The sequence below is a fragment of the Arvicanthis niloticus genome, chromosome 5, assembly GCF_011762505.2.
Source record: "Arvicanthis niloticus isolate mArvNil1 chromosome 5, mArvNil1.pat.X, whole genome shotgun sequence".
Lineage (NCBI taxonomy): Eukaryota > Metazoa > Chordata > Mammalia > Rodentia > Muridae > Arvicanthis > Arvicanthis niloticus.
In genome coordinates, this window is record NC_047662.1 from 9,846,537 (window position 1) to 9,864,483 (window position 17,947).

Here is a 17,947-nt window from a genome sequence, read left to right on the forward strand (position 1 = left end):
CCATAGGTGGAAGAGGCTTGGGGAATGTAATCCAGCAAGTGTCCTTCACCTGGAATGTGAAGGCCTGAAATCTTATTTTCAGTTCCGAGTTCTGTAAGGCGAAAAATCTACACATATTTCATAAAATGGCCTTTATAATTTTTCACTCTACAAGAAGACATTAGGACATTGCTAAGCGAAAACACTGTTCTAATCTTGGAGCATTTTTATCACAGGCTCAATACCAGCCCTAGTTTCCTTGGTACATGGACATATGAAGTGACCTGAGAGGTGGTGTGACAAAACTGGTAGAACGCTTGAAGCCCTGGATCTGAAACCTAACATTACCTAACTACTTGTGGTGGTGCACACTCCTGTAATCCTAGCACAGGGAAGATCAGATATTTGAGGTTATTCTTGGCTACACACTGAGTTTGAGATCAGCCTGGGAGAGAGAGAGAGAGAGAGAGAGAGAGAGAGAGAGAGAGAGAGAGAGAGAGAGAGAGAATCTTCAGTACTGGGCATTGAATATAGACTAAGGATAGAGCCTCAGGGACATAGCTATGATTCACTCCATTCCTGACAAGGGTGGAAGCATCAGATAATTAAATACAAGAAGGTGCGCATTGGAGCAACTGAGGCAGCTATCCGGCTCAAGTCGCCAATAACAGACCAGGTGCGTCCCCTGTTCTTTTCTTCACAACAGAGCAAGCAGTCTGGCTAAGGAGGGGAGAGAGTGTCTGCTTACTCGTTTGGTTTTGTAGCTCACTGCTTTACTACACAGGACATGCCGATGCAGTAACAGTGGCCAGAACCTGTGTCTGAGAAGCTGACCTACCATGGAGTATATCTTGGCTGTTCCACTCACTTCCTATCTGTGCGATTGATCTCAGGCAAGTGATACCCAGTGGTTCTCCCTATTTGGGAAATGGGGTTAAGAAATTATCTCCCTCAGAGGGAGGGGTGGCTTCAGTTCCTATCTGTAGAATGCTTCAAACACTGCCTGGCCCACAGTGAGTGCTTAGTTTGTGTCTGTCTTCCCCGAAGGTGCTGGAAAAGTAACCAAGGGCAGCTTTGTTTCTTCCTAGAGCTGTGGTCGGAAACACATGTGGTCAGAAACACAAGAGGAAGAAACATAAAATGAGACAAAGGGGCAGGGGCACTGGGCAGGGGTGGGTAGGATGGCTGGCTGAAGTGTTGGTGTGCTTTAGTGAAGCAGGGAGGTGACCCAGCTCCAGGAATACAGAGTTAGACAGATCTGAGGCTGGGGAGGACGGCCTTGGACACTCAGCACAGGAAGTTTTACTCTCAGGAGCGTGGGAACTGTTCTAGCATGACTTGATCTTAAAGTTGGGAAACCAGGCTTGTGGCTTGCGTAACTTCATCTGGGAGAGTGTTCTGGGAGAAAGGAAGCACTCCAGTGTCTGCAGAGGACTAGGAGGCCAAGTTGGCGGGGCTGGTCAGGCGTGACACTTATCAAAGGAGCAGGCTTGGTGCTGTTGACTCTGGGAGGCTCCTGATAGCCAATTCCTTAGAATTGCATAAGAAAGCCAGTGATGCTGGGCATTGGTGGCCCACGCCTTTAATCCCAGCACTTGGGAGGCTTTCTGAATTCTGAGATGCAGGTGGATTTCTGAGTTCGAGGCCAGCCTGGTCTACAGAGTGAGTTCCAGGACAGCCAGGGCTACACAGAGAAACCCTGTCTCGAAAAACAAAACAAAACAAAACAAAACAAAACAAAACAAAACAAAACAAAACAAAACAAAAAACAAACAAGAAAGCCAGTGATGCCTGAGCACCAAGGGAAAACTTCTCTGTCTAATTTTGACTCCATGTTCAGAAATCAGCATTCAGAGCAGTATTTAGAAAGATAGGAGGTCAGGTTGAGTGTGCAGAGGGTCTAGACTAAAGGTGACTGTGCCCCAGTGCCACCATGAATTGTCCTGAGACTGTGGAATGGCACCTGCTCTCCAGAGCTCAGATCCTTTACTCGAACCCAAGGGCTACTCTCTGCCATTTTGTTGTTGTTGTTGTTTTGATTATTTTTCTTTCAATTTTTGAGGTGACAGTGATACCTTTCGCTAGACTGTCTGCATTTTCATTATAGACTTTGGTCCTGTGCTTCTAAACACTACCATAGCTGCCAGGCACATAGCTGCCAGCTCTTGAGCATCGGAAGCAGGTCCAACCCAAGACTGCAAAATAAGAGGCAGTGTAAGATCCTGTATGTGCAGGACACAGTTCTCTAAGCAAGTACACACATACATTCCACAGTCACATATACATCCTGGGTCAATTTTACAATGCTTACACATTAAAATTATGTTTTGAACACATTGGGGTCAATACAGATTTTAACGTGAATTTCATGCCTGTCTTTTTTTCTTCTTCTCATTGGGCTACTTGACAATTTAAAAAAGCATCTCTGTGGTTTTGAGCTTCTGTTTATTTTATTTTATTTATTTATTTATTTATTTATTTATTTATTTATTTTGTTTTTTCAAGACAGGGTTTCTCTGTGTAGCCCTGGCTGTCCTGGAACTCACTCTGTAGACCAGGCTGGCCTTGAACTCAGAAATCCGACTGCCTCTGCCTCCCAAGTGCTGGAATTAAAGGCGTGTGCCACCACCGCCCTGAGATTTGAAAGCACAGTTTCAGAAGATAAGACACAGTTGAGTATGCACACGCCTTTAATCCTAGCATTTTGGAAGCAGAGGCAAGTGGATCTATGAGTTCAAGGCCAGCCTTGTCTACAGAGTAAATTCTAGGAGAGCCAGAGCTATAGAGTCTCCTCCCTCCACCTCTTAGACACACACACACACACACACACACACACACACACACACACACACACACCTGTGCTGACACAGACATTTATGGGGCTGAGTGGGGTGAGGACTGAGGGCACAAAGACTGTTTTTAAAATTCATGTTTCATGTGCAGAAGTGTCTATCCTACATGGAATCATGTGCATCATGCTTGTGTATGTGCCTGGTGTCTTCAGAGGTCAGAAGAGAGCATCACTTTTTGTATTGCTGTGATACCAAATACCCCCTGGAACTAGAGTTACAATATTTATTTTTCTTATTAGCAAATGCTAATCAAGAGCTCTCCCAAATGAGTCCCTCCCTGAGTCCCTGCAGTTGCATTCTAAAGAAAATGTTTCTCAGATAGAGTCACACCTGTGCTGACCAACCTAGGCTTTGTGGCTGAAGGGCTGTATCCCTTCTGCATTCCTTCTGGAGCATCCCAGATTTTGTTGCCACACTTCAGCTGCCTAGGGAGACCTGGCTTTGAGATGCTAAGGAGTGGATCTTACCTGGGGGCCGGTGGGGGCAGGGGGAAACCCAGGCCTCAAGTAGGACTGAGTCAGCTCACAGTCTCACAGTCACCCACATCAGTGCTGCTTTATGAGGCTGGATAATTACCACGGTGAACATGTTACAGCTTTGCCGTTTAGCTTCCTACATTTTCTGTTTGTGTGTAAGCCTTACATGCCACTCTTGCTGCTTAGGGGATAATGGAAGAGTGTTTGTTCATCCATCCATCATCCATCCATCCATTCATTATTGGTTACCCTTTTGCATCAGCGTGGCCAAATACTGGACAAGTAGCATCTTAAGTGAGAATGGGTCAATTTTGGCTCCCATTTTGATGGTACAGTCCTTCATGGTGGAGAAAGCATGGCAATAGGGGTAACCTGGTCTACAACCAGGAAGCAGAGAAAGAACAATGTTGGTGCTCATCTCTTTCTTTTTTCTTGTTTTTTTTTAAATTAATTTTTATTTACATGCATGTACGTGTATGGGCTTTTCTGTGTACCATCCTTAGAAGCTAGAAAATGGTGTTGGATGGATCCTCTGGTTTACAGGCAGCCGTGAGCCACCTGATATGGGCACTGAGAACTAAATCCTGGTTGTTTGCAAGAACAGCAAGTGATTTTAACCACTAAGCTGGGCTCCACCTGCTGCTTCTCTCTTTTTTTATTTAGTTTGAGATACCAGCTCATCCTTTTCATTCATCATACTCCTCAATTAATGTCCTCTGGAAAAGTCCTCGCAGACACACTCAAAGGCCCTAGGTCTTCCCTCCTTCACCCCTTTTCCCCCCTTTCCCCCCTTTTCCCCTTCCTTCCCCTTCCCTTTTCTCCCTTCCCTCCCGGTAGGGTCTCAGGTAGTAAGTAGTACAAGGATGCTCTCAAACTGGCTACATAACTGAGGAAGGTTTCGAACTCCTACCTCTTCTGTCTCCACCTCTCAAGTGCTGGGATTGCAAGTGTATGCCATCACCTGGAGCTCAGATAATTTTTGCTGAGGAAACACTGGTGACATCAGCTTTAGAGCCAAGGTTAGGAAAGGTAGTGCAGGAATAAGACAAATACACAGATCATTTCAAATGGCATGAAGCGCCGTGAAGAGCTGGTTCTGATGGTTCCCATGACAATTCCAGCCATCCAGACATGGAGTCAGAAGGGCCAGGAGTTCCTGATGAGTTTTAGCTCCATAGAGAGTCTGGCCAGCCTGGACAGACAAACAAACATTAAAGTCTATGAAGAAATACCAAAGTTGGAGACACGGATCAGGGTTCAGGAGCACTTGGCTGCTCTTGCAGAGGAGTTTGGTTCCCAGCACCCCCACAGCCACCTGTCGTAAATCCAGCTCCAGAGGGATCCAATGTCCCTGGCTTCCAAGGGCACCGGCGCTCAGGTGCACATACCTGAGCATAGGAATATGTGTGCGCGTGGGAATGCATGTGTGCGTGCGTGTGTAATTATATATGATTAAAAGTAACACTATAAGTTTGTAAAGAGAAAAAGACACGGGATAATGAATGAGAGAATATTGGGGGTGGGGGTGGTAAATGTCCTTCAAAGTGGGATGTGTGGAGAAAGGAGCAGTTAGCTCCACCCTGTGGCTGTTCAGAGCTGGGGCAAGCTAGTCACTTCCAATTGCTCGCCGAGTATTCAATGTCTCTGTGTCCTGAGAAATGACACAATATAAAATATTCCTGGATTTCAAAAGCCTTCAATAAAACAGCGCTAATATATCTTACCAACCGTCTTTCTGCCAGGTGCGATGGCACACATCAGGCACAGATGGAGGATGAGGCAGGAGGAGGAGCTTGAGTTTGCGGCTCACCTGAGCTACATGCAGAGACTCTTGTCTCAGAAATCAACCCGAACAAGTTGGTTTTGCTGTTAGTTATATGTTGTGATAAGAATATTTTGGATTCATTAGAGTGACTAAATTACTAAACAATTTTCTCTTTGTCTCTTCCCTCACCTTACAGTCTTTGGTCCTAGGGGCTGAATCCAGCATCGCTCATGTGCTAGGAAAGGATTCTACTACAGAGCTATACCTTCCAGGGTCATCTCTTTTAATATAGCAAGTAACAAATGAATCTGTTGAACAGCACTGACCTAGGAGAAAAGCATGCCAAGCAGAAAGAATGACAGATGCAAAGGACCTGAGGCAGGAACTGAAGCATGCTGGGAGTCAAGTGGACCAGAGAAGTCATAGAAAGGGAATAAGTTTAGGAAAATCTTTAGTGTGGTACAACACAGAGGTTTTTTTGTTTTTTGAGACAGTCTCATGTAGCCCAGATTGACACCACAATTCACTGTATATCTGAGAATGACCTTAAATACCGGATGTGCCTTTCTCTACCTCCTGAGCCCTGGGCTCAGTTGTTTGTGCTTACAAGTATCATGCCTGGCTTTATGTAGTGGTTCCTGCCTTCTGGAAGTAGTGTGTGTGTGTGTGTGTGTGTGTGTGTGTGTGTGTGTGTGTGTTGGGGGTGGAAGAGTGAGAGAATGGGGTTTGAGACAGGATATGGATGAACCCACTCTGTAGCCCTAGCTGGCTTTGAACTATCGATCCTCCCGAGTGCTCAGAAGGAGGCATTTTTTTTTTAAATTAAAATGTGCATTTACTCATTTTGTGTGCATTTGTGGGCAGGCACACCTGGAGGTCAGAGGACAGCTTGTGTGAATCGGTTCTCTCCTTCCACCATGTAGGGGCATTGGTCATCTGGCTTGGCTGCAAGTTGTTGTTCCAGCTGAGCTATCTTGACAGCCCAGGAGGCTGAATTTTAATAAAAGTGTAGTGGGGAAGAGTGGTTCAAGAAGGAAAAGGCATGGTTTGAATTACAGACTTCAGACGCAGTCAAGGGGTCACTGTGGGTGGTGGGGTGGAACGGTAGACGGAAAGCAGGGCGTTTTTGGAGGCACGATAGTGTTTGAACTAGGTTAATTTATATCCGTACACTGTCCTGGCTCTCAGTTTACCCATCTGTAAAATGGGGTTGATTGAGGTGCTGCTCATTAAGCCCCCCAGCATCCTGGGAGGCCCCCGTAGCCTTGCAAGAACGGCGCCGACGTTAGGGGGCGCCCTATCGACGGCTCGGTGCTCGGCTGGCCAGGCCCAGGTACATAGCCACTCGATTGGTCGAGTCTAGCGCTCTAGTCACCGCCATTGAGGAGTGGCGGAGAGGAAGCACCTCGCAGAACCCGGCTTGGGTGGCAGCGACAGCGGTAGCTACAGCTACGGCGACAGGTAGTGGGGCGGCGGTCAGGGCCGAGGACCTCACGGGAAGCGGCCACGGGATCGAGCCGGCTGTGCTCCGACGGCCCGGCTCGGGGTCCGCGGCAGCCGGCCTCTCCCGGAGCCCGGGCGCCCTCGCGGGGACCCCGGAGCCCGAGTGTCGCCGGCACTTCAGGCCCGGGCTCGGGACACCGGTCCCTGCAGCCTGGAGACACCACTGGATTTTGGGTGTCACTTCTCCCTAGGCCTGATCCCAACGTGCGAGTGTCCCTTCAGCACACCCTTAGCGGGTCGCCGTCCCTTCCCTCGGTGCCTCCATCCCCGTCTGGGGTCACCTCTGGGTGGGGATATCAGGCTTGGTCCCCGGGGTCATTGGTCCCACTCTTTCTCATTCCTCCTCCAGGTAGGGGACCCTTCCCCTCTCTTACCCCTAGAGAGTCATCTTCTCTAGGCTTGGTGGCTCTGTCTCCTGTTGCTGCCAGGCTTGGGGTTCTGACAGCAGACCGCAGGTATGAGAAGGCCAGGGAAGCTTCGCGTTCCTGTGGAGCCCCCGGCTTGACACCCACTTGGAGTTGTTCCCTTGTGGCAGAGCTCCTGGAATCCCTCAGCACCTCCGCCCTAGCTGCCTGGCACAGGGACTCTCCAGGTCCAATTGCCAATGCTTCCCATTCTCCGGTCTGGCCTTTTCTCGGGTGGGGCCTGGCTCAAGGTCATGTCCGGCTGTTTGCCCAGGCAGTGGGCTGAACCCAGATCCTTCAGTGTCACCTGCTACACCAGATAGGGGAAGCCAGGTGGGGGTTATTGCCGGGCAGCTGCCTAGAAGTCCTGATGGACCCGAGCATATAAATACTCTGGGATTCTCGCCAGTCTGGCGGACCTTCCTGAAACCAGATTCCTTAAGGGAATCCTTGAAGTGGCCTCAAGCCTGCTCTAGATGCTTAGTAGAGCTAACGGATGCTTTCTGGCCTGGGACTCACACTGAGCAGAACATCTTAGGGCGCTAACAACTCATGCCTTTTAAATGTTTACTTTGTGTTCTTCCACATTGAGAATAAGTATGGTAGGGCCAGAACACGGGTACAAAATGACAATAGTTTCCTGAAAATGTAAATTTATTTTACACTTTGTGTGTGTGTGTGTTGGGGGGAGGGCGGCTGTCAGAAGACCACCTGTGGGAGTCTGTAGTCTCTTTTTAACCATACGGGTTCTGGGGATTAAACTCAGATCTTGGGAGCGAGTTTCCTTCACTCTCTGAGACATCATGCTGGCCTGATGGTAGTTTCTCTTTACTGGGAAAATATCTGGAGTTGGCATTTTAGGGAGGGTTGGCTTTTAGGACTGAAATTAATGGCAATAACAAAAATAAAGATTACTCTAGCCTTGGCTCGGTGCCCATGTCTGTTTGAGGCTCACATAGTAAAACAAGGGAGTCAGTTTCACATAGTGTTTTTAATAGATTTACCTTGTTGAAATGACAGTAGAGAAATGTCTTTTATTTACAGTGAAGCATTTTTGATTAAAAATAAAAAAATTGTTTTTGTGATCTTTATAACAAATGCTGACCAGTCTCCTCCACATCCTTGGCTTTATGTCTGGAGCATAACTACCCCCCCCTCACACACACACACACACTCCCAAATCTTTTGAAAGAAATAAGGCAATAAGATATGTTTTCTGCAAAATGTTTCAATAATATTGTTATTGAGACAGGGTCTCAATATGTAGTCCTGGCTGGCCTGGAGCTCCCTGTGTAGACTAGATGATTGGCTTTAAATTTAGAGGTTGCCTGCCTCTTCTCCCCTTGAGCTGGGATTAGTGTGGGTCATCACCCTAAAGAATTAATTGATCTTTTAACTGTCCCTGATTACAATTATGTCTTGCATGGAAGTGCTAGATACTACTAACAAGTAAATAGCAATCTTCCCTGGAAGCTGGGTCAACTCTTACAGGGCTTTTACTTTGGGTCTGCTTGAGTTGTTAGCTTTTTCCTTGGGGTAAGTGTATCTCCTGGCATTAAGATAAATCACTAGTCATGGAGCAAAGTACTTGGAAAGGATCCTGAAAATAGTCCGGTTCCAAGTGGGACACATGCCATAGGAAATCTGGAATGTCTGGTGTGGTGGTTGGTGACCAACGTGATGGCCTAGAGCAAAATTTACAACTCAGAGTTCTTATTGGAATCCACTAGACCAGTGATCCGAGAACCCATCTGAACTTTTGTTTTGAGACTGGGTATATAGGCCCTGGCTGTTCTGGAACTGCTATGTAGACCAGGCTGTCCTTAACCTCACAGGTCCATCTGCCTCTGCCTGCCAGTGCTGAGACAGAGGCCTGCACCACCATTCTTGTCTCTCACTTAAACTCTCTTTTGTGTCTCAGTCTTTTTCATGCTCACTTAAAAAAATATGTTTATTTTTGTGTGTATGTGTACATTGAGTCTGTGTGTGGAGGTTAAAGGACAATTTTCTAGAGCCAATTCTCTCCTGTGTGTGGGTCCTAGGGATGGAATTCAGGCTCTCAAGTTGATAGCAGGTGCCTTTATCCCCTGAGCTATTTGGATGGCCCTCAAGGTAAAAATATCTATGTAACTTCAGGCAAAACTGTTTTTAAAATTTATTTTCTATTAGAGTGTTTTGCCTGTATAAATGTCTGTGTACCACATGGGTGCCTGGTGCTTACGGAGGACAAAAGGGGGCATCAGATTCCTTGGAAGTGGAGCTACAGATGGTTGTGAGCTACCAGGTGGATGCTGGGAATTGAGTGAACCTGGGTCTCTGGAAGAGCAGCCGGTGCTCTTAACCCGTGAGCCATGACTCCAGCTGCCCAGCGAAACACTTTTACAAATATTAGCTAAAGTATCATTGACATACTTACAGCAGATGAAAGGAAAACTGACATCAATTGCCAATCAGTATTCTGACAAGCTTTAGAGTGTTTATTAAGTATGCGTTTAAAAGAATAATATATTTTTTTTAAATAACACTGACAAACATAATATATACTACTTATTGTAACAAGTCATTGTGATTCAGGACTAAATCTAAATGCTGAACCTGTAACCAGAGCATGGGTTCTGTCTTGTTGTTCTTTTGAGGCAGGAACTCATTATTAACCCTGGCTGGCCTGGAACTCTAGACCAGGCAGGTCTGGAACTCGCAGAAGTCTGCCTGCCTCTGTTTCCCAAGTGCTAGCATTCAGGGGTGCCTGCCGTACCACACTGAGCTGCACTGGCTAACTGCCTTTTATTGTTTTCTTTTATAGATTCAGTGACCATGAGAGAGAGAAATAAAAGACTGATCCATGATTTCTAAGCACCTTTTTCTGAGGAAATAGTCATGTTGGAAGGTCTCGTGGCCTGGGTTCTCAATACCTACTTGGGGAAATATGTCAATAATCTGAACACTGACCAGCTGTCGGTTGCACTTCTCAAAGGTAAGCACACTCATTTGTCTTCAGTAAAATATGGTGCTTCTTTCTTGAAAAAAACCTAATTAATTAAAAGTTTAGATATGTTATGTATGTATGAATGTCTCTCTGTCTGTGTGGGAAGGTATTGCATATGCCATGGTGCCCATGTGGAGGGTAGAGGACAACTTGTGTAAGTTGATTCTTTCCTTCTACCATGTGGGTTGGGGAGGGTGGTGTTAGACTCATGCTAGCAGCCTTCCTGCGCCTGCCTAACCCACTGAGTCCCCTCACCTGCCCTAATTTACCTGTGGGTTTGTGTGAGTTATGATGTAGCAGCAGAATAATTTTGTGATTGAGGACATGAGAATCTATTTTAAAGGGTCACACCATTGTGATGGTTGAGAACCACTGGTTTAATGTATACAGAGAAGGAAGACAGAGCTAGGTATGCAATACACCTTTGATCCCAGTACTTGAGAGACATAGGCAGGTGGATTTCTATGAGTTCCAGGCTAGCCTGGTCTACTTAGATTTCCAGGTAAGCCTGTTCTTCATATTGAGTTCTAAGCCAGCCAGGAATACAAAGTAAGACCCTTCCTCAAGAAGACTTGGCTGCCAGTAAGCAAAGTCAGAGCTGGTGGAGAGGAAGGAAGTGCAGTGTCCTGGGAACAGGGTTTGCCCAGGACCAGGCTGGAGGGAATGACAGCTTGTGGGTTTCCACACTCTAAGAGTAGAACCAGAACTTCTTTGTCTTGGACACCTCGTGTTCCAGGCATTTCCCATCCTCAGGCTCGTTGGGATTGATGGAGGTGGCTGTGGGAGCTAGTGTGGTTTGGTTGTCCTTTCTTTAGAGACAGAAATGGATCCTTCCCTCTCCCACTTTCCCTCTGTTCTTTGAAGGAAGCCAGTGGGAAGCAAAAGTGAAGAGTTTGCAGTAGTGTCAAAGTTCTTGCTCTGAGACTTGTTGATGTGCTTGGGTACCTTGAGACTGCTTGGAGAGCACTGCAGGCTCAGCTTCTCTCATTAAGGGCAGAGTTAGGTGGTGGCATAGTGTTCGCTAATGAGATGGAGCTTAAAGACCTGTGATGTAGATCTGGACGTACTAATGACAGCTTTCTAATCTCAGCATTTCGAGACAGAATGTATCTTTTTTTTTTTAATTAAATTAAAGTGCCAGGTGTGGTGGCACATCCTTTTAATCCCAGCACTTGGGAAACAGAGGCAGGTGGATCTCTGTGAGTTCAGGGCCAGCCTTATCAACACAGTGGAACCCTGACTTAAAGAGTAAGATTAAAGTTGCATTTATTTATTTTGTACGTTTATGAGTACACATGCCATGATATGTTGGGGCAGTTAGAGGCCAACGTCTGGGAGTTGGTTCTCTCTCTCCGGTTTGTGTGTTCTAAGGATCATACTTAGGCTGGGCAGGAAGCACCTTTACTCACTGAGTCATCTCCTTGGCCCGGCCTGCTGTCTTTCATTCACTCTGTAGTACTGGCTGAACCTGACACTTGCCATGAAGCCTCTGCCAGCTTCAAACAGGTGGTGATTCTCCTGCCTCTGCCTCCCAAGTGCTGGGATTGCAGGCATACCACACATAGAGCTTAGAATATGTCTTATAACAACTGTATGCATCCTTGTGGTGTTTAGGGGTAACTTTTCTAACATCCTCTTTAAGGACTATTATTCTCTTTGGGTTTTAAATCTATGGAATGCAGCTGAACATAGTGAGGTATGCTTTTAGTCCCAGCACTCTGGAGGCAGAGGTAGGCAGAAAATGTCTGAGTTTGAGACCACTCTGCTCTTACATAGTGAGTTGCCAGGACTAGGTAGACTCTCTCTCTCTCTCTCTCTCTCTCTCTCTCTATCTATATATATATATATATATATTCTTGAGGACTGTTTTTCTTCCATAACTGGTGTTACTTTTGACCCTTTACTTAAGGAGTCCAAAGGACACCACAACTCATGGAAGCATGACTGTGAACTGGGAGACTGGCTATGGAAAGGAGCTAACAGTATTTGACAGTATTTGTTGGTCTTGGCATTAGTGGAGTAGTGATTGAGGGCACAGGGTGTTAGACAGGTAAGAGACCCTTATTTTGACCTAGTATCGAATATTTACTGTTGTTAAATGTGTGGGGAGATGCTCAAGTGGCTGGGTTATCGTGGACTTCCTGGAAGGGACAAAAAGTAGAAAAAAAGAAAAAGAAAAAAAAAGACTATCTTTATACCAGACTGAGTTTGTGTCCAATTGTAACATTTATCAGCAACTTGAACACATTACTTGATTTCTGCATGTGAGAAATTATTAATCGTCCCATAGGGCTCTAAGGACCAAGTAGGTTAATGTGGGTCAAAGAGTTTAGAGCTGTTCTTGGCATGTCGTGGGCTCGCAGTGCAGGTTAGTCCTCATCATCCATTGTCAGCATGGTCAGCACAGGATTGGCTGGTGTGTCAGTGCTGGGTTGTGCACGTGTATGTAAGTAGTTAAAATGCCAATCACTGCATGAGTAGTTGGAGGGCAGAGGTTGCACTTGGCCAACACTTAGTGAGCACCTGCTTGGCAAGGCTGTGTGCTTGGGGCTAGAGGTCAGGTTCAAGCTCTGACCCTGCTCTCAGCACCTCCAAGGTGCCAGCGCCATCTCTTCCTCTTTCACCCCAGGGCAGACAGACAAGCCTGTAACCTCTGGTGCTACCACTTAACCAGCTCTTAACCAGCAAACTACTTGTTGAGAAACTGATGTACAGGTTGAGCATCCCCAGTCTGGAAGACTCTGAGATGTGGAACACTTTAGTATTGACCAAGCTCAAAAAGCCTGTGATAGCAGGGCACGCTGGTTGCATTTCGAATATTTAAAAAAAATTTCCAGCCGGGCAGTAGTGGCTCACACCTTTAATCCCAGCACTCAGGAGGCAGAGGCAGGCAGATCTCTATGAGTTTGAGGCCAGCCTGGTCTACAGAGCGAGTTCTAGGTCAGCCAGGGCTACACAGAGAATGCTTGTTTTGGAAAAAAAAATTTTTCTTCACTCTCCCTATTCCCCCTTTTTCCTTTCGTTCTATTATATTGACTAATTGGTTGATTGGAGTGTGTGTGTGCTATATCGAATAGGTGGAGGTCAGAAGATAACTTGTGAGAGTTGTTCTCTCCTTCCACAGTGTGGTCCCAAGGATCAAACTCAGGTGGTTCTGCTTTGTGGCAGTCGACTCTACCATCTGTCGTCTCTAGCCCCTGGATTCTTCACATAGTCCAGGCTGACCTCAAAGTTGATTTTAGCTGAGGATGACTTTGAATTTCTGATCTTCCTGCCATTGCAAGTGGTAGGCTTACAGGTGTGCACATGTCCAGTCAGTGGTGGCATGTAGCCCATGGTCCCACACACATACATGCACCAGGCACAGAAGTGACACACACATGATACATATAGGGAAAACATCCATATACATAAAATTAAACATTAGAGCATGTTGTCTTAGTTACTGATCTATTGTTCTGAGGAGACACCACAACCAAGACAACTCATAAAAGGAAGCATTTAATTGAGGGCTTGCTTACAGTTTAAGAGGGTTAGTCCATGATTACGATGACAGGTAGTATGGCAGCAGGCAGGCAGCCAGGCAGCAAGAACTGGAGCCAAGAGCTGATCTGATCTGCAGGTTGCAGGCAGAGAGTCATTGGGCCTGGTATAGGCTTTTGAAACCTCAAAGCCCATCCCCAGTGACATACCCCCTTCAACAGGGTAACACTTCCGAGTCTTTCCTAAACAGTCTCCCAACTGGGGAACCAGACTTTGAAATATATGAGCCAGTGGGGGCCACTTTCATTTAAAGCACCACATGTATTAAACATTTAAAAGATTATTTATTTTATCTTTGGAGATTATAATATAATTATACAATTTACCCCCTCCCTTTCCTTCTAAACCCTCCTATATGCCCTTCCTTGCCCTTTCAAATTTATGGTAAGTATGTTTTTTTAAATTAAAAAAATTATTTACATTGGTATTCTGCCTCCATGTGTGTCTGTGTGAAAATGTCATCCCTTGGAAGTAGAATTACAGTTGTAAGCTGACATGTGGGTGCTTGGATTTGAACCCAGGTCTTTTGGAAGAACAATCAGTGATCTTAACTGCTGACCCATATCTCCAACCCACACATCTCCAGGCTGATTATAGTCTGGTGCTAGAACATTGGCTTTGCATGAGTGGGAGATTAGGAGGACATGAGTTTGAGGCCCACTGTTTGGTGGGCGAGGGGCGGGGATAATGATGAAGTACTTGGCACATAGTGAGACCTTGCTTAGTGGTAGGTGCTGTCATTATCATCTTTCAGCCTTAGCCTGTAAAGTTCCTGCTCACAAGGCAGTCATCACTGAATGGCTGCACTTGAACTAGAGGCCATCGCTGAATGTGATGATGGTTTGTTCCTGTGATCCCAGTACTTGAGAGGATGAGGCAAGAAGGATTGCTGTGAGGTCAATACCAGTCTGGGGTATGTAGTGAGTTCTAGCTAGTCTGGTGACACTGGGAGACTCTGTCTTTAATTACAAAAATTGCATTATGCGTTTAAGTGCGTAGGAGAGGAACTCTTTGTTTTGTCTGTAGGGCCTGGACGAAGCTGGGGTAGCTTTTGAATGAGCTGGAAAGGGTTTCAGTAGATTGCACAGTGGTACCCACGCTCCGAGAGGAGTGGATCCCAGGAGCAGGGATTGGGAACTTGTAGGTACAGGAGGATGTTTTGGAGTCAAAAAGTGAAGGCTTTGCTAGGCAATGATTGCATGTGCCAATTCTCCTTATTTTCTGATCCCCATTCAGCCTGGTCCTATAAATAACCTGGAGCAGAATGAAGAGAATCTGGCAGTCAACACAGATAGATGGCTGGGAAATACCTGGGTTCACCACAGTATTAGAGTATAGATCTCTGGCCAGTGTGAGATGAGGAATTTTGGCGTGAGCCATCCATGACAAAGCCTGGAAGTTGTCTGCCTAGAAATCAGTGAGTGCCATTCTGGCTTCAAAGGTGTCTACCTCCTTTGGGTGCTTTGCTGCATGTCTTAGGAACAATCCTTCCTAGCAGGGCAGGAACTTCCCCAGCAGAGCCCATAGGCACACGTGTGTGTCTGTGTCTGTGTGTCTGTGTGTCTGTGTGTCTGTCTGTGTGTGGGTGTGTGTTGTGGGGACACGAGTGTGTCCTCTGTCTTGAACCATTACTGTTTTTGCTGTCCCTAGCTGTTGGCTTGCTGCAGGCTTCTGTTGCTTCTCTTTCCTTTCTAAACCTCCTGTGCTGTCTACTTCAGCTTCTTTACTGTTTTATGGTGTTAGTTCCTTCTATTTATGAACAGTGCGGTGGCCAGGGAAACCTAGGGACCATCTGCCTTTGTGACTGATTAGCATATGGGAAAATATGGCCAGTCTCAGTTCAAGTGTGGCATGGTTCCACTGGAGCACTTAGTTTTCATGTGCACGAACCTGCCTTCAATCCCTACTGCTGCAAAAACAAACAAACAACAAAAAACTGTCTATCTGAAAGTCATTTTTACCTAAGGAGACTATTTTCTGATTTTTCTTGTTTATGATAATTTTCTCTACAACTGTGGAAATAAGTTTATGTTGCTTTAGGTTAGTTAGCTTTATGCAATGTGGGACCCTATGTGGATGCCCTCTGCCACACACAAAGAGCCCATGCTTGGTTAGAACCTGCTAAATTGCTAGTTTTGATCTCTTCTTTAGAGTCTGCATAGCCGTTTATCTGGTGCAGTCCCTATGTCATATGCCTTTGCAGTGAGCCTTGTCTGTCCTGTTTCTGGCTTCCTACCCCTTAACGGTTGTTGTCTGTACTCCCTGTTCTCAAAAATACCTATCCCAGACTGATTCAAGGCTCAGAAATTGCTTTGTGTCCTGCAAACGGTTTTATGACACCAAGGCCCTCTTTTCAACAGTCTATGTTAGAGGGTGTGCTCTCTTGTGCTCTGTGGCCTGCATAGAGTTCAGTTTGGTTATATTTATGAAGATGAATGGCTTGCATAGTCAGGTGATCCTGTTTGTCAGTCTTCCCTTATTGTGATAAAATACCTGAGACAATCAACCTAAAAAGTGGAAAGGTTATTTTGGTTCAACTGTTTTGGTTTACCCAGTTTGCTTGGTTTTGTTGCCTCTGGGCCTGGAGTAAGGGTGGGAGTGCCTGGCAGAGCAGGCTTGCTTACTTTATGGCTGATGGGAAGCAGAGTCAGGAAGGGGCCCCATTTTCACAGTCACTTTTGAGGGCATGTCCTCAATAACCTAACTTTCAGTGCCCTAATACTAGCTAGGAGAGAAAAAGGGACAGAGGAGAAAGGGGGTAACATTATCATTAAACTACTCCCTGCTGATTGGGGCATCAAGTTCCTTGGGTCGAGTTTGATCTTCGATGTCAGGATTTCTAATTTCTTCTTGCATACGACCACTTAACAAACCACAACCAACAACGACCAACAGCAACCACCTACCAACTGACAACAATCCATCATACCTCTCGAGGTCCTAACATTTATTTACCCTCAGAAAAGTCCCCAGAATTCCAAAGGTCACATAGTCACAGAAACTATGCTGCTGGCAAAATCATGCCCCTGCTAGAGCCTGAGGCAAATCATATTCAGCTGCTCTGGATGATCTGAAGCAGCTCCACATCCCACACCTGGGATTAAAATGAGACCATATTCTTATAAATTCTTACAATATTTCTATGTTTTTTAAAGAAACCAAAATGCCAAAATTGTCACTACAGGGGTCAAATCCAGGGTTTTGTTGTGGTGAGTGACCATTTTACCAACTGAACTAAACTCCTAGTTGTGTGTTAGATTTTAAACCTTCTTTGAAAAAATAAATAAACTGGCCATGTACTCAGAAGGCTAATGTAGGGGGATGGTATGGCCCAGAAGCCTGAGGTCAGCCTGGGCGACATAGTGAGACCTACGAGTCAAGAAAGGAAAGGAAGTGTTGGCAAGACGACAAGTAGGTAAAGGCACTTGCCGCAAAGCATGATGGCCTGAGTGTTATCTCTGGAACCTACATGGTGGAAGGAGAGAACTGACTCCTGAAACTTGTTCTCTGACCACCCACATATCTCATACACCCCCACCCCCAATAAATGTAATCAAAAAACTTTAAAAAAGAAGAAATTAAAAAATGCAGTTGACATGATATAAAGCTTAACGTATTTACTCTCTGGCTCATTACAAACATAGTAAGGCTCTTGCCTAAGGTCTTCAGGCTGCTACCCTTCAGCAGTCATGTGTGCTTCAGTGGGTGGTCACATCAGTACTCCAAACAGAACTCTCTGGCTAGTGGGGGCATTGCCATGGCCATAACCTTCAGTGTTCTGCGCACAGCCAGCAAGTCAGTCTTTGTTGGATGAACATTTATTTTATGCTGCTTTGCTTTTAGGTGCTGTTGAATTAGAAAACCTCCCTTTAAAGAAAGATGCCCTGAAAGAACTGGAGTTGCCCTTTGAAGTCAAAGCTGGTATGTGGAACCAAAGGAGGGAGGAAGGTCCGGGGATCAAGTTATTTGGGGCAGGAGAGTCAAAAGCCCTGGAGTTGGTATCTGTCTGCTTGACCAGGAAGAAGACAGGAAGTGTGAGAATTTGTATCAGTATGCATCAGTCTCACCCAAGTGCAGGTGGATCTGTGCAATGGAGGCCAACTTCCTCTATATAGCGGGTTCTAGGCCAGCCAGGACTGCGCAGTAAGACCATGCCCAGTGACACATTTTTTATTACATAGAGTTTAAAGGCTTGGCTAAAATAGAAGTTTGGAAGTAAGTCATATTCTCAAGGCCAGGTAGCTCTGAGCCCAAATTCTTGTGAACATTGGGTTTCTTTATCTCTATACTGCGTTTACAATGAGTGTGTTCAAGGGTAGATGTGTAAGCTGGATAACTCCCAACAAATACTCATCAACCATCCAGTTATTAACATGGGACGAGCGCTGGGACCAGGGTCTGTGCAGGTAGGTACCGTGGGAAGAAAGGTACCTCTTAGG

The 17,947-nt window shown here is 45.9% G+C and overlaps 1 protein-coding gene across 1 annotated transcript in view; it reads left to right on the top strand.

The window, feature by feature from the left end:
- Nucleotides 1-6,415: 6,415 nt before the first annotated feature.
- Vps13d (vacuolar protein sorting 13 homolog D) overlaps nucleotides 6,416-17,947 on the top strand; it is a 227,482-nt gene continuing 215,950 nt past the window's right edge. Inside the window, 3 exon segments of the mRNA XM_034502521.2 lie at nucleotides 6,416-6,533; nucleotides 9,783-9,953; nucleotides 17,352-17,429. Coding sequence (XP_034358412.1) covers nucleotides 9,857-9,953; nucleotides 17,352-17,429 — 175 coding nt within the window. The 5' untranslated portion in view covers nucleotides 6,416-6,533; nucleotides 9,783-9,856.